General features: G+C 41.3%; 1 protein-coding gene across 1 annotated transcript; it reads left to right on the top strand.

Annotated features, from left to right (window-relative positions):
- The first annotated feature begins 6,281 nt into the window (after positions 1-6,281).
- LOC137191304 (voltage-dependent calcium channel gamma-7 subunit-like) lies at positions 6,282-13,935 on the top strand. The gene is made up of 5 exons (XM_067601294.1): positions 6,282-6,477; positions 6,889-6,975; positions 8,263-8,403; positions 11,959-12,104; positions 12,866-13,935. The coding sequence occupies exons 1-5, from the start codon at positions 6,282-6,284 to the stop codon at positions 13,319-13,321; spliced, it is 1,026 nt and encodes a 341-aa protein (XP_067457395.1). The 3' UTR covers positions 13,322-13,935.
- The last annotated feature ends 1,422 nt before the right edge of the window (positions 13,936-15,357 follow it).

The following is a 15,357-nucleotide window of genomic DNA, read 5'->3' as shown; positions in this document are numbered from 1 at the left end:
AAAAAGAACATCGAAATAAACTTACTGAATAAAACAATAACAGTGAAGTGTTTCATTCTGTGTGAAGCTGCCGGGAAACAAACAGCCTCTCGCTTTGTCTTCTCCACACGCCTCTCTCTGTCACGCTCACTCCCTTTCCTTCACTTTCACACATACTCACAAAAGTGCAATCTCAAGCATGTGCGCACACACACACACACATACACACAAACACAGAGAGAGAGAGAGAGAGAGAAAGAGAAGATGCTGACCCTTCTATTTACTGTGGTACTGTAGTTGTCGAACCAGCAAAACCACCTCTCAGGCATCTCACTTTCACTCCCTCCTCTGAAGCAGCCTCACACTCTCTCCTCGCCCCCCACCGCCCCCCCCCCCCCCCCCCCAAACCCTCCAGCATCATGATGGGACTAATATCCCCTTAGAGATCTGAGTTATAACAAGTTGACCTTCACGTTAAAATCTCATCAACTTCCCATCTCCCTCCCTACCTCCCTCCTCTTACGCCCTCTCTTCCTCTCTATCTACCCTTCATCTCTCTTCTTCACTGTTTGTCTTGTCTGTCAGCGCTGCGCTGTAAATACTTTACTGCATTGTTTTACACCAATCTCTATAAATCATAGTGTCAGAATTTATTGTTGTTGCTATTATCTCTTTGAAATACCCCCTACTGTTGTCTGTTGATACGAGTATCTCCTCTTGTCTTGTCTTGTCCGGGCCTTTACATCAACATTATGATCCGTTTTATATATTCTCTACTTCTAGTGTTCAGGCATTGAAGTGACGAATGCTTGTGGTGGAAAGTAAATTGCTTGCAGTGCAATTGTAGAAATTTTGACAGATGTACATGTGTATTTTCATTTTAAAACATTGCATCCTAGTTTTGATGTCCCTTATTATGCTGTAATTCAGAACTTATCATATCAGGATGTGTGACTTAAATGTTTAAATGAGTTTTATATTCATTCCAGTAATGATAAAATTAAAAAGTGGCAGATGAGGCTCTTTTTCTGATATAAACTGTACATCCAACCTACAACACAGTAGTTAGTTGTATCAAATTGACAGTATCTGCTTTTGTGTAACTGAACCTTCATCTCTCTCTGGTTGGAGTTGTGAGTGCAGTCCATCACTCACTGTCACTATGACACAATATCATCACTCTTCCTCACTGCTGTCTCTTCTTCCTCTATCTCTAATTCTCACCCCCCTCCTCTCCTCTCTCCTCTCTCCTCTCTCTCTCTGTCGCTCATGCCCTCAGGTCAGAGTGTGCTGTAGACTATTGATATCGTTACTAAAAATATAGGATCCCTCCACCAGCAGTCTAAAAATAGACCAAGGGACATGGACCACAGGAGACAAAGGAGGGGGGGGGGGGGCAAGAGGAAGAGGAAGAGAGGGACGACAAGAGAAAGAAAGAAAGAGAGGGAGATAGAGAGGTTACCAGCTGTCCAATTTCTCTTGTTCGATCATTATGTGGGATTAAATAAAAATGTTTCAATAAGTCATAAATGAACTTTATTGTACTACAGGACAGGTTGTGTATATATTTTCTACTATTTATTCACTTAACTTAAGGCAACTGTAAATATTTTTTATCTCCTCCCCTTCATATCAAACTCATTGCCCCATCTCTCTCCCTTTCTCTCTCTCTCACACACACACAAATCTAAATCTTACCTAAATGGTATGATCATAATTAAGTCCAATATAAGTAAAATGATTAAAAATGTAAGAATAAAAGCCATATATACTATACAACATGAGCTATACTACATTATACAACATTACTGCACAAAAACAAAAGGTAAAAGGATAATAAAAGGATATGATAAGATAAAATACAGTTGTATCCCCCCCCATCTCTTTAACTCTCTCTCTCTCTCTCTCTCTCTCTCTCTCTCTCTCTCTCTCTCTCTCTCTCTCTCTCTCTCTCTCTCTCTCTCTCTCTGTTCCCAACACTTCTCCCTCCTGCTCCTATGTCTCTTTTGTAGCCAAAGTAGCTTGCTGAACCGATCCACCGCAGTGCCTGGGACAGATTGAGTGAAAGAGAGAGTGAGGGATTTACAGGATGGGTAAGGGGGCTTAAGGGAAAACACACAGAGGAGAGAGAGAGAGGGGGGGAGAGAAAGACAGAGAGAGAGAGAGAGAGACAGAGAGAGAGAGAGAGAGGGAGAGAGAGAGAGAGGGGGAGGAAGACCAAAATCCACCAAGCCTCCCTGGTGTGAGGTTTCTTGGCTACTGACGTGTGCGCACGACTCTCGTGGCAGGGTGAGTATTTTTTCCCTTTAAATAACTACAGTTGTGCTTTTAAGGCAGTAATTGCGACGATGGCGCCTTTTCAACCTGACTTATAGTCATGTCAAATGTATGTTCATGATGACAGCATTCATAACGTGTCCTCATGTCGTGTTAGCGTAAAGACAAACGCTCATCTTCATCTGAGAGCGCGCAATAAAACCACAGTTACCTGAATGCCAAGTCGTTAAGCAGCTCTTCATTTTTTTCACCCCCATTTCATCCCGATTTTCTGTCTGAGTCGCTCACATGTTCCCTGGTCTGTGTTTATCATCTCCAAACTCCGCGTGTGAGTGTGTGTGACAGCAGAGGGGGGTTTTCTAAACAATCCTATGCGCACATCACTGCCTCATTCAGCCTCTCTGCGAGGATACAGATTCCGCCTCGCAAACATGTAGTTTACAGGAAATATTGTGCAAAGATGTTTAACTAGTGTCCGCTTGACTCCGTGGAAATGGTGTGAGTTTTATTGGAGTGGGCTGCGCAGCTGAAATGCTTTGAGAGATCATGAGCAAACCCACCCATTGAGTCACGATATCTTCATTTAGTCGTTATGAAGTCATTTATTTTTCTACTGAGTGATTTCATCGTCCTCCCGGGCTGCGTTTGCGATGCTGAACAGTCAAGGTTGGTTAGTTTAGCACAGGTGTAGGCGCATTCCCGTCGTGCGCGTCCATGTAGGGTATTCTTCTTCTATACTTCTGTTTTTTTGGGCCAAGGTCTTTCCCTGTGTTAACCTATATTTGCTCCATATACTCCTGCTGCTCCTGCCTTTAAGACTCTCTCCAGATACAGTTACTTCTCTGTTTCTGCTGCCACTTCTGCTTGGATGTTTTCAGCAGCACCATCTCCATATCCTCTCCTCTTATCCATCACGCCCTCTTTCTCCTGGTGTCTCTCTTTCCTGAGGGGCTTAGAGGTGGTGTCAGTCTGTAGATTGTGACAGATTAGAGAGAATTAAACCTTTTGTCCCCCTGTGGCTCCTATCTAACCAATTCAATTGGCTCATTACTTTCTGGGTGAGGGAGCTGAGGGGCCTGTCTCAGAGCGCTAAAATGGGATTGTTATCACAAATCTAACGGAAACTGAATTTTTTTCACGCTCAATCTCAATCCCAAATCTCCAAAAGCTGCAACAGCCCTTTAGTGGATTTTTTTTGGGGATGATTTGAGTAGAATACATGGATTATCTATCCATGATCTATTATAAACCAGCAGGATGAGGTTTCTTCTGTTGGATCATGTTGTGTTTTCTTCAGCTCGGCTGCTGTTTTGACTGGCAGTCTATGAGAGAGATGAGGGTGCTGTCCGTGGTGCTGAACAAGTCTAGAAGAGCCACTCAGGCACCACCACTCATTTCTGCAGTGTTGCAACTCCAATTGATTCACACTCATTCCTGACCACTTTGGCACATCGTCCAACTGCTGGAAGGTGTGATTGTTCATTCTTGCCGCCTCACTCTCTGCTCACTGGTTGTCTTTACATCTCCTCCTTCTGTGGCTTCAGTCATATGTCATTTGAGTGAGTTGTTTTTGATTCACACTGGCTCAAATTGCAACTGTGTGCCCAACCTCTGGCCTTACCCCTGTCATCCCTTCACTAGTCCCCAAGTGTCAGCTGCAGTGATGGCCACTTCTGGGTTTGCTGTTCAATTCACAACCTCTGATTAAAGACAGGGCAGTAAAAAAACTGTCCACATCTCAGATTTATGTACTTCCATTTGTAAATTGCATAACTTTGTCTTATGATTGCTCTTGTTTTACATCTTTCATTTCTGTTTGTCCAACTGGATTTCATACTTTTTCCTTCACATCTGTCTGCCCCCTTAGTAACTCACTCTGTACTTCATCTGCTTCTTTCAGTCCGAACATGCCCAAGCTTGTCATTTCTCTGAGGCTTTCTCTGATGTGTACCCTTTAGCACCAGCCAGCTCTGTTCTTACACATCATTCCTGTGCCTTGTTCACAAAACAAGCTCTATTCATCCTCGCTGCCGCACAGAAATTGAAGTTACTTCTATAGTGGTCACGTCTCACACAATGGCTGTCCAGATAAGATGGGGCCAAGCTTAATCTTTAAGAGTTTATTCCCCACTAGAATTACTGTATCTATTATAACTCCGCTCTTCAAAGACTTGAAGGTTTGTTAGAAAAAGAGAGACAGGAAGAAGAATAAAGTGGGTCTTATGTCGTAATTTGGTATTTTCGCATTAATTTTCTGTTTTCAAAGCTTTCATAAGTGCCTGATAAATAGTCAGCGTTAAATTAATTACTGTCAGCCTAAAGATGATGTATTTTATTCCACATTTTTATGCAAATAGCCCACTCGTAAAGACAGTGACTTAGTGAAAGCCTGCAGACAAGATGCAGAAGTGTTAGATGGAGAAAATGTGTGAATGATGTGGCTTTGAATCAATGACCGGCATGTGATTTTTCTGTGCACTACACAGGTCAGGTTTTACACAGAATGGTGCAAGAAACTAGAAAAAGATCAGCTGCAGCAACGTGGAGATTTTCGTAGTGACAGTTAAACAGGCCACAAGTATGTAAATAACAGCTCAGCATAACAGTGACCTGCAGAGGGCTGAGGCTCATACACATGTCTCTTCAAAACCTTGAAGCAGCTGTGTTATATCAGCAGAGGAACGTGCCTGATATCACTCCTGTTAGCAACTGTAAGAACATGAGGATGAACTGTCTTTATCATCAGTACATGATTGCCAAAACTGGACAATTGAGAAGTAGAAAAACATTTCCTGCTACAACAAATGGCAAATACGTAATGACAAAAACTCATTTAACTGCCTGTCTACAGTTCAGTCTGTAGAAAGCATTGTGTGTGTAATTATGTGGAAATTGTGACACTAGTAGTTTTGAGTGAATGAGTGTATCAGTGCAGAGCAGGTGTTTCACAGCCACAATCTTCCAGAGATAATACGCTGTGTGTCACGTTTCATTTTAAGTGACTTTGGTGTACTTTAAGTTCTTTAGTGGCCTGCACAGTCTGTAAGATACAATGTGAAATTCACAGCATGCATGCGCCATGAAAAATGTACAGCCACTGAGAGACACTATCTACTAATTAAAGACTACTAATTAAATGGCCACCAGGTGTATAAATCTCAAGAATGTGCAAAAGTATTAAAACATTGTAGTTTTTGTGAAGGAAGTATCTGTAAATCAGTACAAAACAACTGCATGAAAGGGAGAAGAAACCACTGGTCAAAGAGATCAGCACCCATCACACTCAGATACAAATACAACATCTGAAAATAATCAAAGCAAAAGTGAAACTAATTTCTAATTTCTCACTAATTTCTAACAATGGAAGGTATGAGGTAAAATGAAAGTAATGATCCCCCTAGTGCAACACATAATAACTCAACTCAATGTGATTATAGTAAACATGCTCTGCGTTTCCCATATGCATTTACTCTCCATTATTCGTCAAGCTGATGATAGTGAATAGTGGTCCAAATTAAGCAGAGACTACACACACACACACGCACACAAACATGCACTGCACGGACTCACAAATGCATACAGACAGCATGCTCAAAGGATTTGCAGTGAAGTCCTTCCCAGTCAGCCAGAACTAAGGCACAGAAAGACCATGTGTGAGTCACACAGGACTTCTCCCCCCTCGTCCTGATCTGAGTGTGTTATTATCTATCCCTCAGTTTTTTAAGTCCTTGCCCAACTTCACTGGTTTACCGTGAAGTCATCATCTGTTGCGCTGACCTTTAACAGGATTGGTTGCGAGCGGATGTGTCACTAACTCATCTTGAGCGATAACAAGGCGAGACAGGAAGCTAGCCAGCAGCTGTTTGCATGTGTGTGGCTTTGTATGTCTGTCTCAGTGTTTCCCCATCCCTAATGACCTCCCCTCTGTGACCCTTCCATATTTACCTACATTTTTGTCTCTGCAGTTTTGACGTGCAATGCCTCTTCTGCTCTAACACCCCCCACCCCCTTGCTCTACCCTCCAGATGAGTTCGTGCAGCAGCCGTGCGTTGACCATCCTGTCCACAGTGTTTGGAGCCTGTGGGCTGCTGCTGGTGGGGGTGGCCGTGTCCACAGACTACTGGCTGATTGTAGTGGAGGGCATCATCCTCCAGCAGAACCAGAGCATGGAGGTGAAGATGGCCCTGCATTCTGGCCTCTGGAGAGTTTGCTTCGTGGCTGGTAGGACGATACTCAACTGTACGACAACTACACACAATACTCACATTTATAAGTTAAAGGACGACTGCAGGAGATGCACACATGCTCATATATGGAGACACACACACATCCAAACAGTGTTGATACGTGTCTGTGCATATGTACACAATATCACAATGACAAACACACAGAAAGAGAGAGAACAGACCAGCAGAGTGAGAGATCAGGAAGGGGAGCAAAGAGAGATAGCAAGCTTGTAGCCTCCAGAATCATAGCTGTCACAAAACATGAACATTACCTGTGAGCAGGACCGCATAGGCCCACACGCTTTTTTTTTTTTGGTTTAGGATTTTTTTGTTTCTACATGCGTCACTGACTTTGATCCTAAAAGCAAACTCCCAACATTTTTCCATTTCGTGCATTTCCTCTCAGGATCAGAAAACGGGAGATGTGTTGCGTCGGAGTACTTCACCGAACCGGATATAGAGATAACCACTGAAAACACTGCAAACATCCTCAGTGAGTAAAACATGTAACAACCCAGTGACATTACACATCATCTGGGGAGAGTCTGCAGTTATGAGTAATGCAGAGTCCCCCTGCTGATTGATTGTGGGTACTGAAATTTGAACACAATATTAGAGCTCCAAAGATTAGTCGATTAATTAATCAACAGAAAATTAATCTGCAACTATTTGGATGATTGATAATTAGTTTAAGCCAGTTTTTAAGGAAAGAGTAGCAAAATTCTCAAATGAAATTCTTGGTTTTATATCACTATAAACTGAATATCTTTGGCTTTTGGACTCTTTTGGACTGTTGGTCTATAAAACAAGACATTTGAAGACATCACTTTGGATGCTGGGAACTGTGATGGATATTTGTTAATGGACATAGTTTTCTGATGTTTTATAGATTAATTAATTGAGAAAATAATCAACAGATTAATCAAAATAAGAAGATAACTGTTAGTTGAAGCCCTGCATAATATCACTTGTTCTCCAACAGTTATCAGATGAACTACGTTAAAGTGATTCGGAAAAGCTGGTTCATTCTTAAAAACATTTATTTATTAAGTTATTTGCCTGGTTTAATATATTTTAGATTAAAATAGAAAATCAACATTTAAAAAGTGGGGTTTTTTTGTTGTTATTTTTGTTTTTTAATCCAGAAATTCCTTTTCTAAAGGAGGTTTATGTCTGTATAAAAGATTTCATTCCAAAATGCTATAAGTCAATTTTGAAAAAAAATTTGCTACCTAAAATTTCACAGTCATCATTTTTTTTAATATTAAAAAAAAGGAGAAATCATTGTTAAAATATTTAGAACAATCATTTGATCATTGCTTTTTCAAATGGTAAATAACACAATGAAAGGTTGCAGGTTATATTTTCCACTCGCAGTACTGAATATTTGCAGCTACATTGTAGGAACAGAGCATGCTGATTAAAAATGGATTAAAAGCTGAAATTCACTCATGTTACTCTTTAATCTAGCAGGTATTCAACTATTTTCAATGTTTTGTTGTACCATCTTGGTAACTTTTTATATCACGACTCTGTTTCCCAGAGTTACAAAGACACTTCACCATAAATAAATCCTGTTAAGATTGGTCCTTACAAAAAGCTGTTTCCCATCTCTCTGTTATACTGACAGAATTAACAGCCAGCCACCACCAAACCTAGCATACTTAATATTATACATTTAATAGTTTTAACACCCAGAAACATTAATCTTCACCTCTCCCAGCAGTTTAAGAACACATCCCTTCAACTTTGTTTAACACTGTGACCTCTCTTCCTGTAGAGATGGTGCGTACAGCCACGCCCTTCCCGATGGTGTCACTGCTCTTTGTCTTCACGGCCTTCGTCATCAGTAACATCGGACACATCCGGCCTCAGCGCACCATCCTGGCCTTTGTCTCCGGGATCTTCTTCATCCTCTCAGGTTGGGCAGCATTACTCATGTCCCGCTGTCACTATTCCTTCACTCTGTGATTGATTACCGCAGCCTGGTGTGTCCTGTGTCACATATGGAGACACTCCATCACTGCTCTATTTTTAGTGTATGATGCAGGCAGGTGTGTAGGCTGTCATCAGAAAAGGTGACTGGATTAGTTTTCAAGACTCCCGCAGGGTTTGAGCTCCTCTGTCATTTTGACTTTGCATTACTTTATCGACTTCACCGTTAGGCTTTCCTCACATTTCTAAGATAGTATGACAAAAACATAAACTTGTGACTGTGACAGTACATGCAATACTCCTAGGGCTCAGCAATACATCTATATTATGTCAATATCATGATATGAGACTAGATATTGTCTTAGATTTTGGATAACGTAATATATGGCATAAGTGTTGTCTTTTCCTGGTTTTAAAGGTTGCTATTGAGCAAGGTGATGTAATTTTCTGAACTTACAAGACTGTTCTAGTTGTTCTATTATTTGTCTTTACCCACTTAGTCATTATATCCACATTACTGATGTTTATTTATCAAAAATCTCATTGTGTCAGTATTTTGTAAAGGAACCAATAGTCGTGTTGTTGCAATACTGATATCAAGGTATTTGGTCAAAAATATTATGATATTTGATTTTGTCCATATCACCCAGCCCTCCCACAGTATCATAAGCAGGTTTTTCATCTGAATTATCTGCATTAGTGTAGTTAACCTCCTTGAACAGCAGGTGGCTGTAATGTTTCCATTTCTTGTACTCTGTGAATGAAGTAAAGGTGCCAAATTGGAGCCCATGTTCTCTGGAGGCTGTTTCGCTTGACATGTTTGAGAAGGAAGCAGTACTGCAGTGCTCAGAGGAGCATCAAACAACAGTCTGCTACAACAGTTCAGGCTTGCTGTGGCAGGGACTTGCTGATAGAGGGTGCAGCAGAATATTAGTTGTTATGTAAGGGGGGGTTATGTAATGTTTATAGCCTGTGCTGGAAGTGTCACAGTGCTTTACTTTATGAGGTATTTTGATAATAGGGTGATAATAAGGGGCAAGTGTATCAAATTGCTTCTCAGTGGTTAGATATTCTGCTGCACTAAGCCTCTCTCTTCCTCCTGCCTTCCTTGCTCACCCCCCTCCCCTCCCCCTCCTCCCTTCTCTTGTTCATCCAGCCTCTCAGTTTTCTTTGCTGTTTCCGTTTCTAACCCCCTCTCAGTCCCTCTCTTCCCTCTTGTTTCCTACTTGCTCCTTCATTCAGAGTTTATTCTTTCAGTATTCTGAGTCACTGGGTCTGCGGTGTGTGTGTGGACTATAGAGTGGTATATAAACCTATTCTGCTTGCATCACTGTCAAGGTGGTCTTGTAAATATTGTAGTTTGGGTCGGCAGGCGGGGTGCAGTGACACCATGTTCTGGTTAATATTACAGAATTCAGAGAGGGGAGGAAAAACACAGCATGTAGCCACAGCTGTTCAAGCTTGGTTAGAGGTTGATGTTGTTCTATTTTCCTCTTTCTGTGACTTTTGTTTCTCATTTACACACAAACACCATAAGAATATTGCTTATGCTTGCTTGCAGACACTAAATTTATCTCAATTTTTTCCTTCTTTTGTCTCACACACGCATATACAACACACTTTCTCTTCTTTTACTTGCTTCATATATGCATGCCTGTGTGTTTCCCTCTTTTCTGATGTTACTTATTTAGACAAAGATGTTCTGTCATTGCAGGATTGACAGCAGCATGGTTTCTGCATTTTCCATGCTTTTCAATTTTAAATCGACAACACAACCTCTTAAACCAGCCGTTTATGTAAAGGGCAGAACAGCTTGACAGCTCTGGTGCATTTGAATATTGCAGTGAAAGCTAAAAATATTCCTATTCGCTGCTTACAGCATGCAGCTTTCTTCGAATATTGATTCTTCGATGTTGGCCATATGTTGTACCTCATGCATTTAACATTTTCTAAGGCAGGAAAGAGAGAGCATGTGAATGTTCCTTGAAGTGGGGGTATTTAATGTTGTATGTGATGTTTTCTGGGTCTTTCAGTTTTGAAAGCCAAGTCTGGTTTACCATACAATGATTATACTGAGTGCTGACTTGAACACACCAATGTTTTCACAGTATGCTGCATTTTAAAAAGTGTGTCAGGCCGAGAAGAACAAAATTTGAACCTGCAGTGCGGAACTTTTACATATAAATGAATGTCCGTTACATTCAAGCCCTTGTCAAATGAGTTCACACAATGCTGATTAAGCCTATCACCACCAGAAAAATCTCTCTGTATTCCACAGTATATGGAGTTTTTAAATATCATGTCGGACGCGACATTCTTGCACTGGCTGTTTGGCCGTTAATCGTGCAGCTCTTCTAGACTTTCCAAATATTATAGGTCCGAATGGATCAAATTCTGATAGTGAAACGAGTCATTTCACAGGGGTTGTGTGACACTCAAAACAAGTTACCCACTGTTTTACAGCTGCAACAGTAGGTTATGTCTATTGGTGTACTGGCCATCAGGCATACTGGGCTGGTGGGCCATCAAAAATCAGATTTTGGGCCGGTGGACCGCCCTCTCTATGTGCTTGTCATTCAGGGTGCACATGAGAGAGTACTGCATGCCTGTGTCAGGCAATCACAGCCAAGGGCCCCCTTTACTCTCGCTGCCAGAAGGGGGAGACAAAAGCTTTAAATGTATAAATCCAGACAATATTAACTAACAATTATTCTAGTGTAGTCTAGTCTAAAATATCAGAAAATAGTGAGTAAAGCCCATCACACTTTTGTATATTCCAGGTGATTACTTGTTTAGTCCAATCTACTGTCCTAAACTCAAAGTTATTCAATTTACTTTCACATATGACAAAGAATAGCAGCAAATCCTCAAAATGAAGAAGCTGGAACTCTGGAAAGTTTGGCATTTTTGGCATCGATTATCAGCTAATTGTTGGATCTTGGGATGAATAAAAGAATGAAAATGGTTTAGCTTAGTTTAAATAAATGCAAATAGGGGATGAAGGAAGCTGAGAGACTTAAAAAAAAAAAGTCCAACATGAGAAAAAGGATAAGCCAAATATTTGAATCAGAGGATCATCCAGTTCTCTCAGCAAAAAACTTATTTTTGCTACTACAATGCTACCAGGAAATTACACTACTGCCACACTTTTTTTTTTCGCATGAATGAGCTATGTTTTGTTTCGCTTCTATGAGGTAAAAATGAAGCAAAGATCTTTCATTTCCTGAAGTCATTCATCTTTAGTTGTCCTTCAATCATTTTTAATGAACCTTCCTGTCTCTCATTATGTTTCACACAGACTCTCTCTCTCATTCTTCGATCTCTCCTCCATCTCTTTATTAATGTTAGCATTTTGGAAGCTAATTGGTTGGCGTGGTCACTTTACATCCCATCTCTCTCTCTCTTGATCTTGCTTCTAAAGTCTCGCCATATTGGTGCAGATGTCTGGATAGTTATATAATGACCTCCTTGCTCTCCCTTGTCCCTGCATCTGACTCTCTTTCTCTCTCTTACTCTGTCATTGTTAATGTGCTGTGTGTAGGCCTCAGTCTGGTGGTGGGCCTGGTGCTCTACATCTCCAGTATTAATGATGAGGTGATGAACCGGCCCAGGGAGCCCGAGCAGTTCTTCAACTACCATTACGGCTGGTCTTTCGCCTTCGCTGCCTCTTCCTTCTTGCTCAAAGAGGTCAGTCTGGGCTCTGTGTGTAACTGAGTGGTAAAAAATATGGGTAAGAAAACTATTTGCATACATACGCTACACGCAGAGAATGTATTTTAATTTATATGGTACGAGTGATATTTCCTGAATTGGCAAGCAGTTAAGACAATAAGTATTCTGGAGACAATGTGAGGTATCAATGGTTATGTGCAGGACTGCAGGGCTTGCGTGTGTGAGTTCATGTGTGCATCCATGCATGGTGCAGTTTCATGTGACTCCTCTGCTCATCTCCCCACCTCTCCTCCCTCCTTCTCCCCTCCCCCTTCTCCTTCTGCCTCTTTCCCATCATCAGCAGCAGCACTGCTCTTAATGTGGTGCAGTGGACAGTTCAGTGTGAACTAAACCTCCTCCCCTCCTCTTGCCACTCTTTTCTCACCATCTTCTCTTTTCTCCACATTCTCATATCCTCCTTTTGATTTTCATACCATTTTAATCTACGTTGTATGAGTTTACAAGAATGTAAAGCACACAGTATACCATCATCTTTCTCAATCCTTAGCGATCAAAAGCACATATACAGAGTCCTTGCACCTTTCTGCCTTGTACATCCTTTTTGCACTTCTTCCTATCAGTCACTTTTAATCTGATTTCCCCGGCCACCGCTTGTTACTATTTTTTTGAAGTTTTATTTTGTCTCATAGCTCGATTCATTTATGTAACCTAACCCCTCTCTCCCTGTGGCATCTTATCTCCCCATCTTCCTCTCCTCTTCTCACTCACTGTCTCAGGGGGCCGGGGTGATGTCAGTCTATCTTTTTATGAAGCGCTACGCCGAGGAAGAGATGTACCGCCCCCACCCTGCACTCTACCGCCCCCGCCTGTCGGAGAGCAGCGACTACAGCGGCCAGTACCTCCACCCAGAGTCCTCCTGGCCCCCACCAAAACGAGGCCGCAGCACCTCTGAGGCCTCCAGCGACATCTCCATCCAGCTCAATCAGACGCCCCCGGCGCCGCCCAAAGGCAACCTTCAGACAGGCATCCAGGGCAGCCCGCCCTCAGGGTCTTCTTCTGCAGGGAGCTACCAAATGCCCCCACAGTCTGCTGGATACCCCTCCACACACACCCTGCCCAGGTCGCACTCCTCACATCCCCAAGGCCAGGCCCTTCCCATGGCCATGCCTCCATCGCCTGTGCACCCCCCTCACTATCATACACACATGCACATGAGTGCCTCCCCCTGTTAGAAAGAGGGAGCACTGGGGAGGGAAGGAGAGACAGTGACTCCTCATCATCATGTATGCTGAACATTTAGATGTGGATGAGATCAAATGCTGAGCTTGGATCAAAGGCTGATGTGGAGCACAGATCATATGACATGTAGTGGGGGGGGCGGGGTGACCAAATATAAGAAATGTAGCTTTGGAACAATATGAACAAAGGACAAAGGAGCCTGAAAGAAACATTTTACAGGAACTGCGATGACAGCAAGGAATAGAAACAGGAGAAAAGGGAAAAAAAATAGAAATTCAGGTTTTTTCATGCTGGAAAGAGGGGAAAAGAGTGTTTCCTAGAAAGACTTTAGATGTTAGGTGAGTGACAGGGGAGATGCAGGAGAGGGAGAGTGAGGAAGGGAGAGAGCGAGGGGCTGCAGTATAATACGAAGATACTGCAGTGCTGCGGGAAATTTGTATGCACTTGGAAATGTACAATGCAAAACACAGATAACAAAGACTGAGGATGCACATAGTTTTATAGATAAATGATTCATGCAAATACATGGACAATGTACCTTTTTACGAAACGGTAATATGGTTAAATATACTCTTGTCTGAATTTCTTACATCATCAATCCAGATTCAAAGTAGTATTAATAATATTATTTATTAAAAAATATTAGTTAACTATAGAATAACTCTGAAATGAGAACAATGTATGTGAATGTTGTTAACATTTGTAAAAAAAGAAAATACAGATGCAGGCGGATGATGTTCTGAAATATCATGAAGAGTAATCAACTTTATGTTTTACATATTTGTTTAAGATACAAATTTCTAACTTCTTGTAGATAAAATTGCTCATGAGGACTTCTCTATAGCTGTTGTAAATTATGAATGAAGCTTTGGCACAATTTGACCAAGTCACATCAAGAAAATGTCTGACTCATTCTTGCTTTTGGATGAAGACTCTGAAACAGGCGCACTACAACCAACAACATACCCTCTGGATGCAGTGCATGCTGGTTTGAAGAAAGAACCATCCGGATACTGATACAGGGTTGTGACGCCCTCTACTGGACACTTTCTGCACTGACCTGGACCAGCTTTGGGACTAGTTCACTACCTTTTCATGCACACTTCCTTCATCACTGACCAGCACTGTGTGTCAGTCGATGTTGCAGCACAGATGGGTTGGACTGGACCTGCTGTCTATTCATAAGATGGTCAGAATGCAGTTATGAACACAACAAAAAAGGATCAAGATATATGCTTTAAAGACATGTTAGAATAATTTTTAAAGCATATTAGCTTTTTTATATATCTGGGAAACTTATATGATGAAAGTATTAGTTACATTTGCACTTATTACTCAAAGAACAATGCAACTGTTTGTGACATGTGGGTCCTCTGTTTTTGACATTACATAGACAGTTTTTAAACAACACATTTGGCAGCCATTTGCAACAGTGCATCATTGCCATATGTTTCTGGAGTATCTGGACATTTTTGCTTTGATGAAAATGTAGTATGTTTTTTTTTTTCAATTAATCATTTTGTCTATGAATAGACAGAAAATAGTGAAAAATGGGACACATTCACATTCAAATTTCTACTATTTACTGCCAAATTCGACAAAGAAAAGCATTAAATCCTCACTTTTGAGAAGCTGGAGCCAACAAATCAATGAACTGATTCATAATAGTTGCTGATTAATTTTCTCTTGATTGACTTGCATGTTACAGCAGGTATTGGAGGTTCTGCCTTTAAACTTTCTGAACATCCCCTTGGGTGAGACTGACTTTTCCTTCAACAGTCTGTTTTATACAACAATGTAGGGTGTTTTATCCTAATATGAAATTGTGTAAACGCAAAACACAAATATACAAAATACGGTTATATTGTGGGAGGTTTGTAGTATGTAAGGAATATTTTCAGATGCTCCCAAAGCTTATTGCTCTGATCAAGTTGCTCTTAAATACTGTACAGTATCTCAAAGATGCAGAAGAGTAAACAGGAGTATTCACTCTTCTCGAGACAAGAAGGACCTGCACATCAAAAACAGA

The sequence above is a fragment of the Thunnus thynnus genome, chromosome 10, assembly GCF_963924715.1.
Source record: "Thunnus thynnus chromosome 10, fThuThy2.1, whole genome shotgun sequence".
NCBI classification, from domain to species: Eukaryota; Metazoa; Chordata; class Actinopteri; order Scombriformes; family Scombridae; genus Thunnus; species Thunnus thynnus.
Note: the sequence above shows the minus strand (reverse complement) of the source record. Positions and strands in the feature narration are given on the sequence as shown.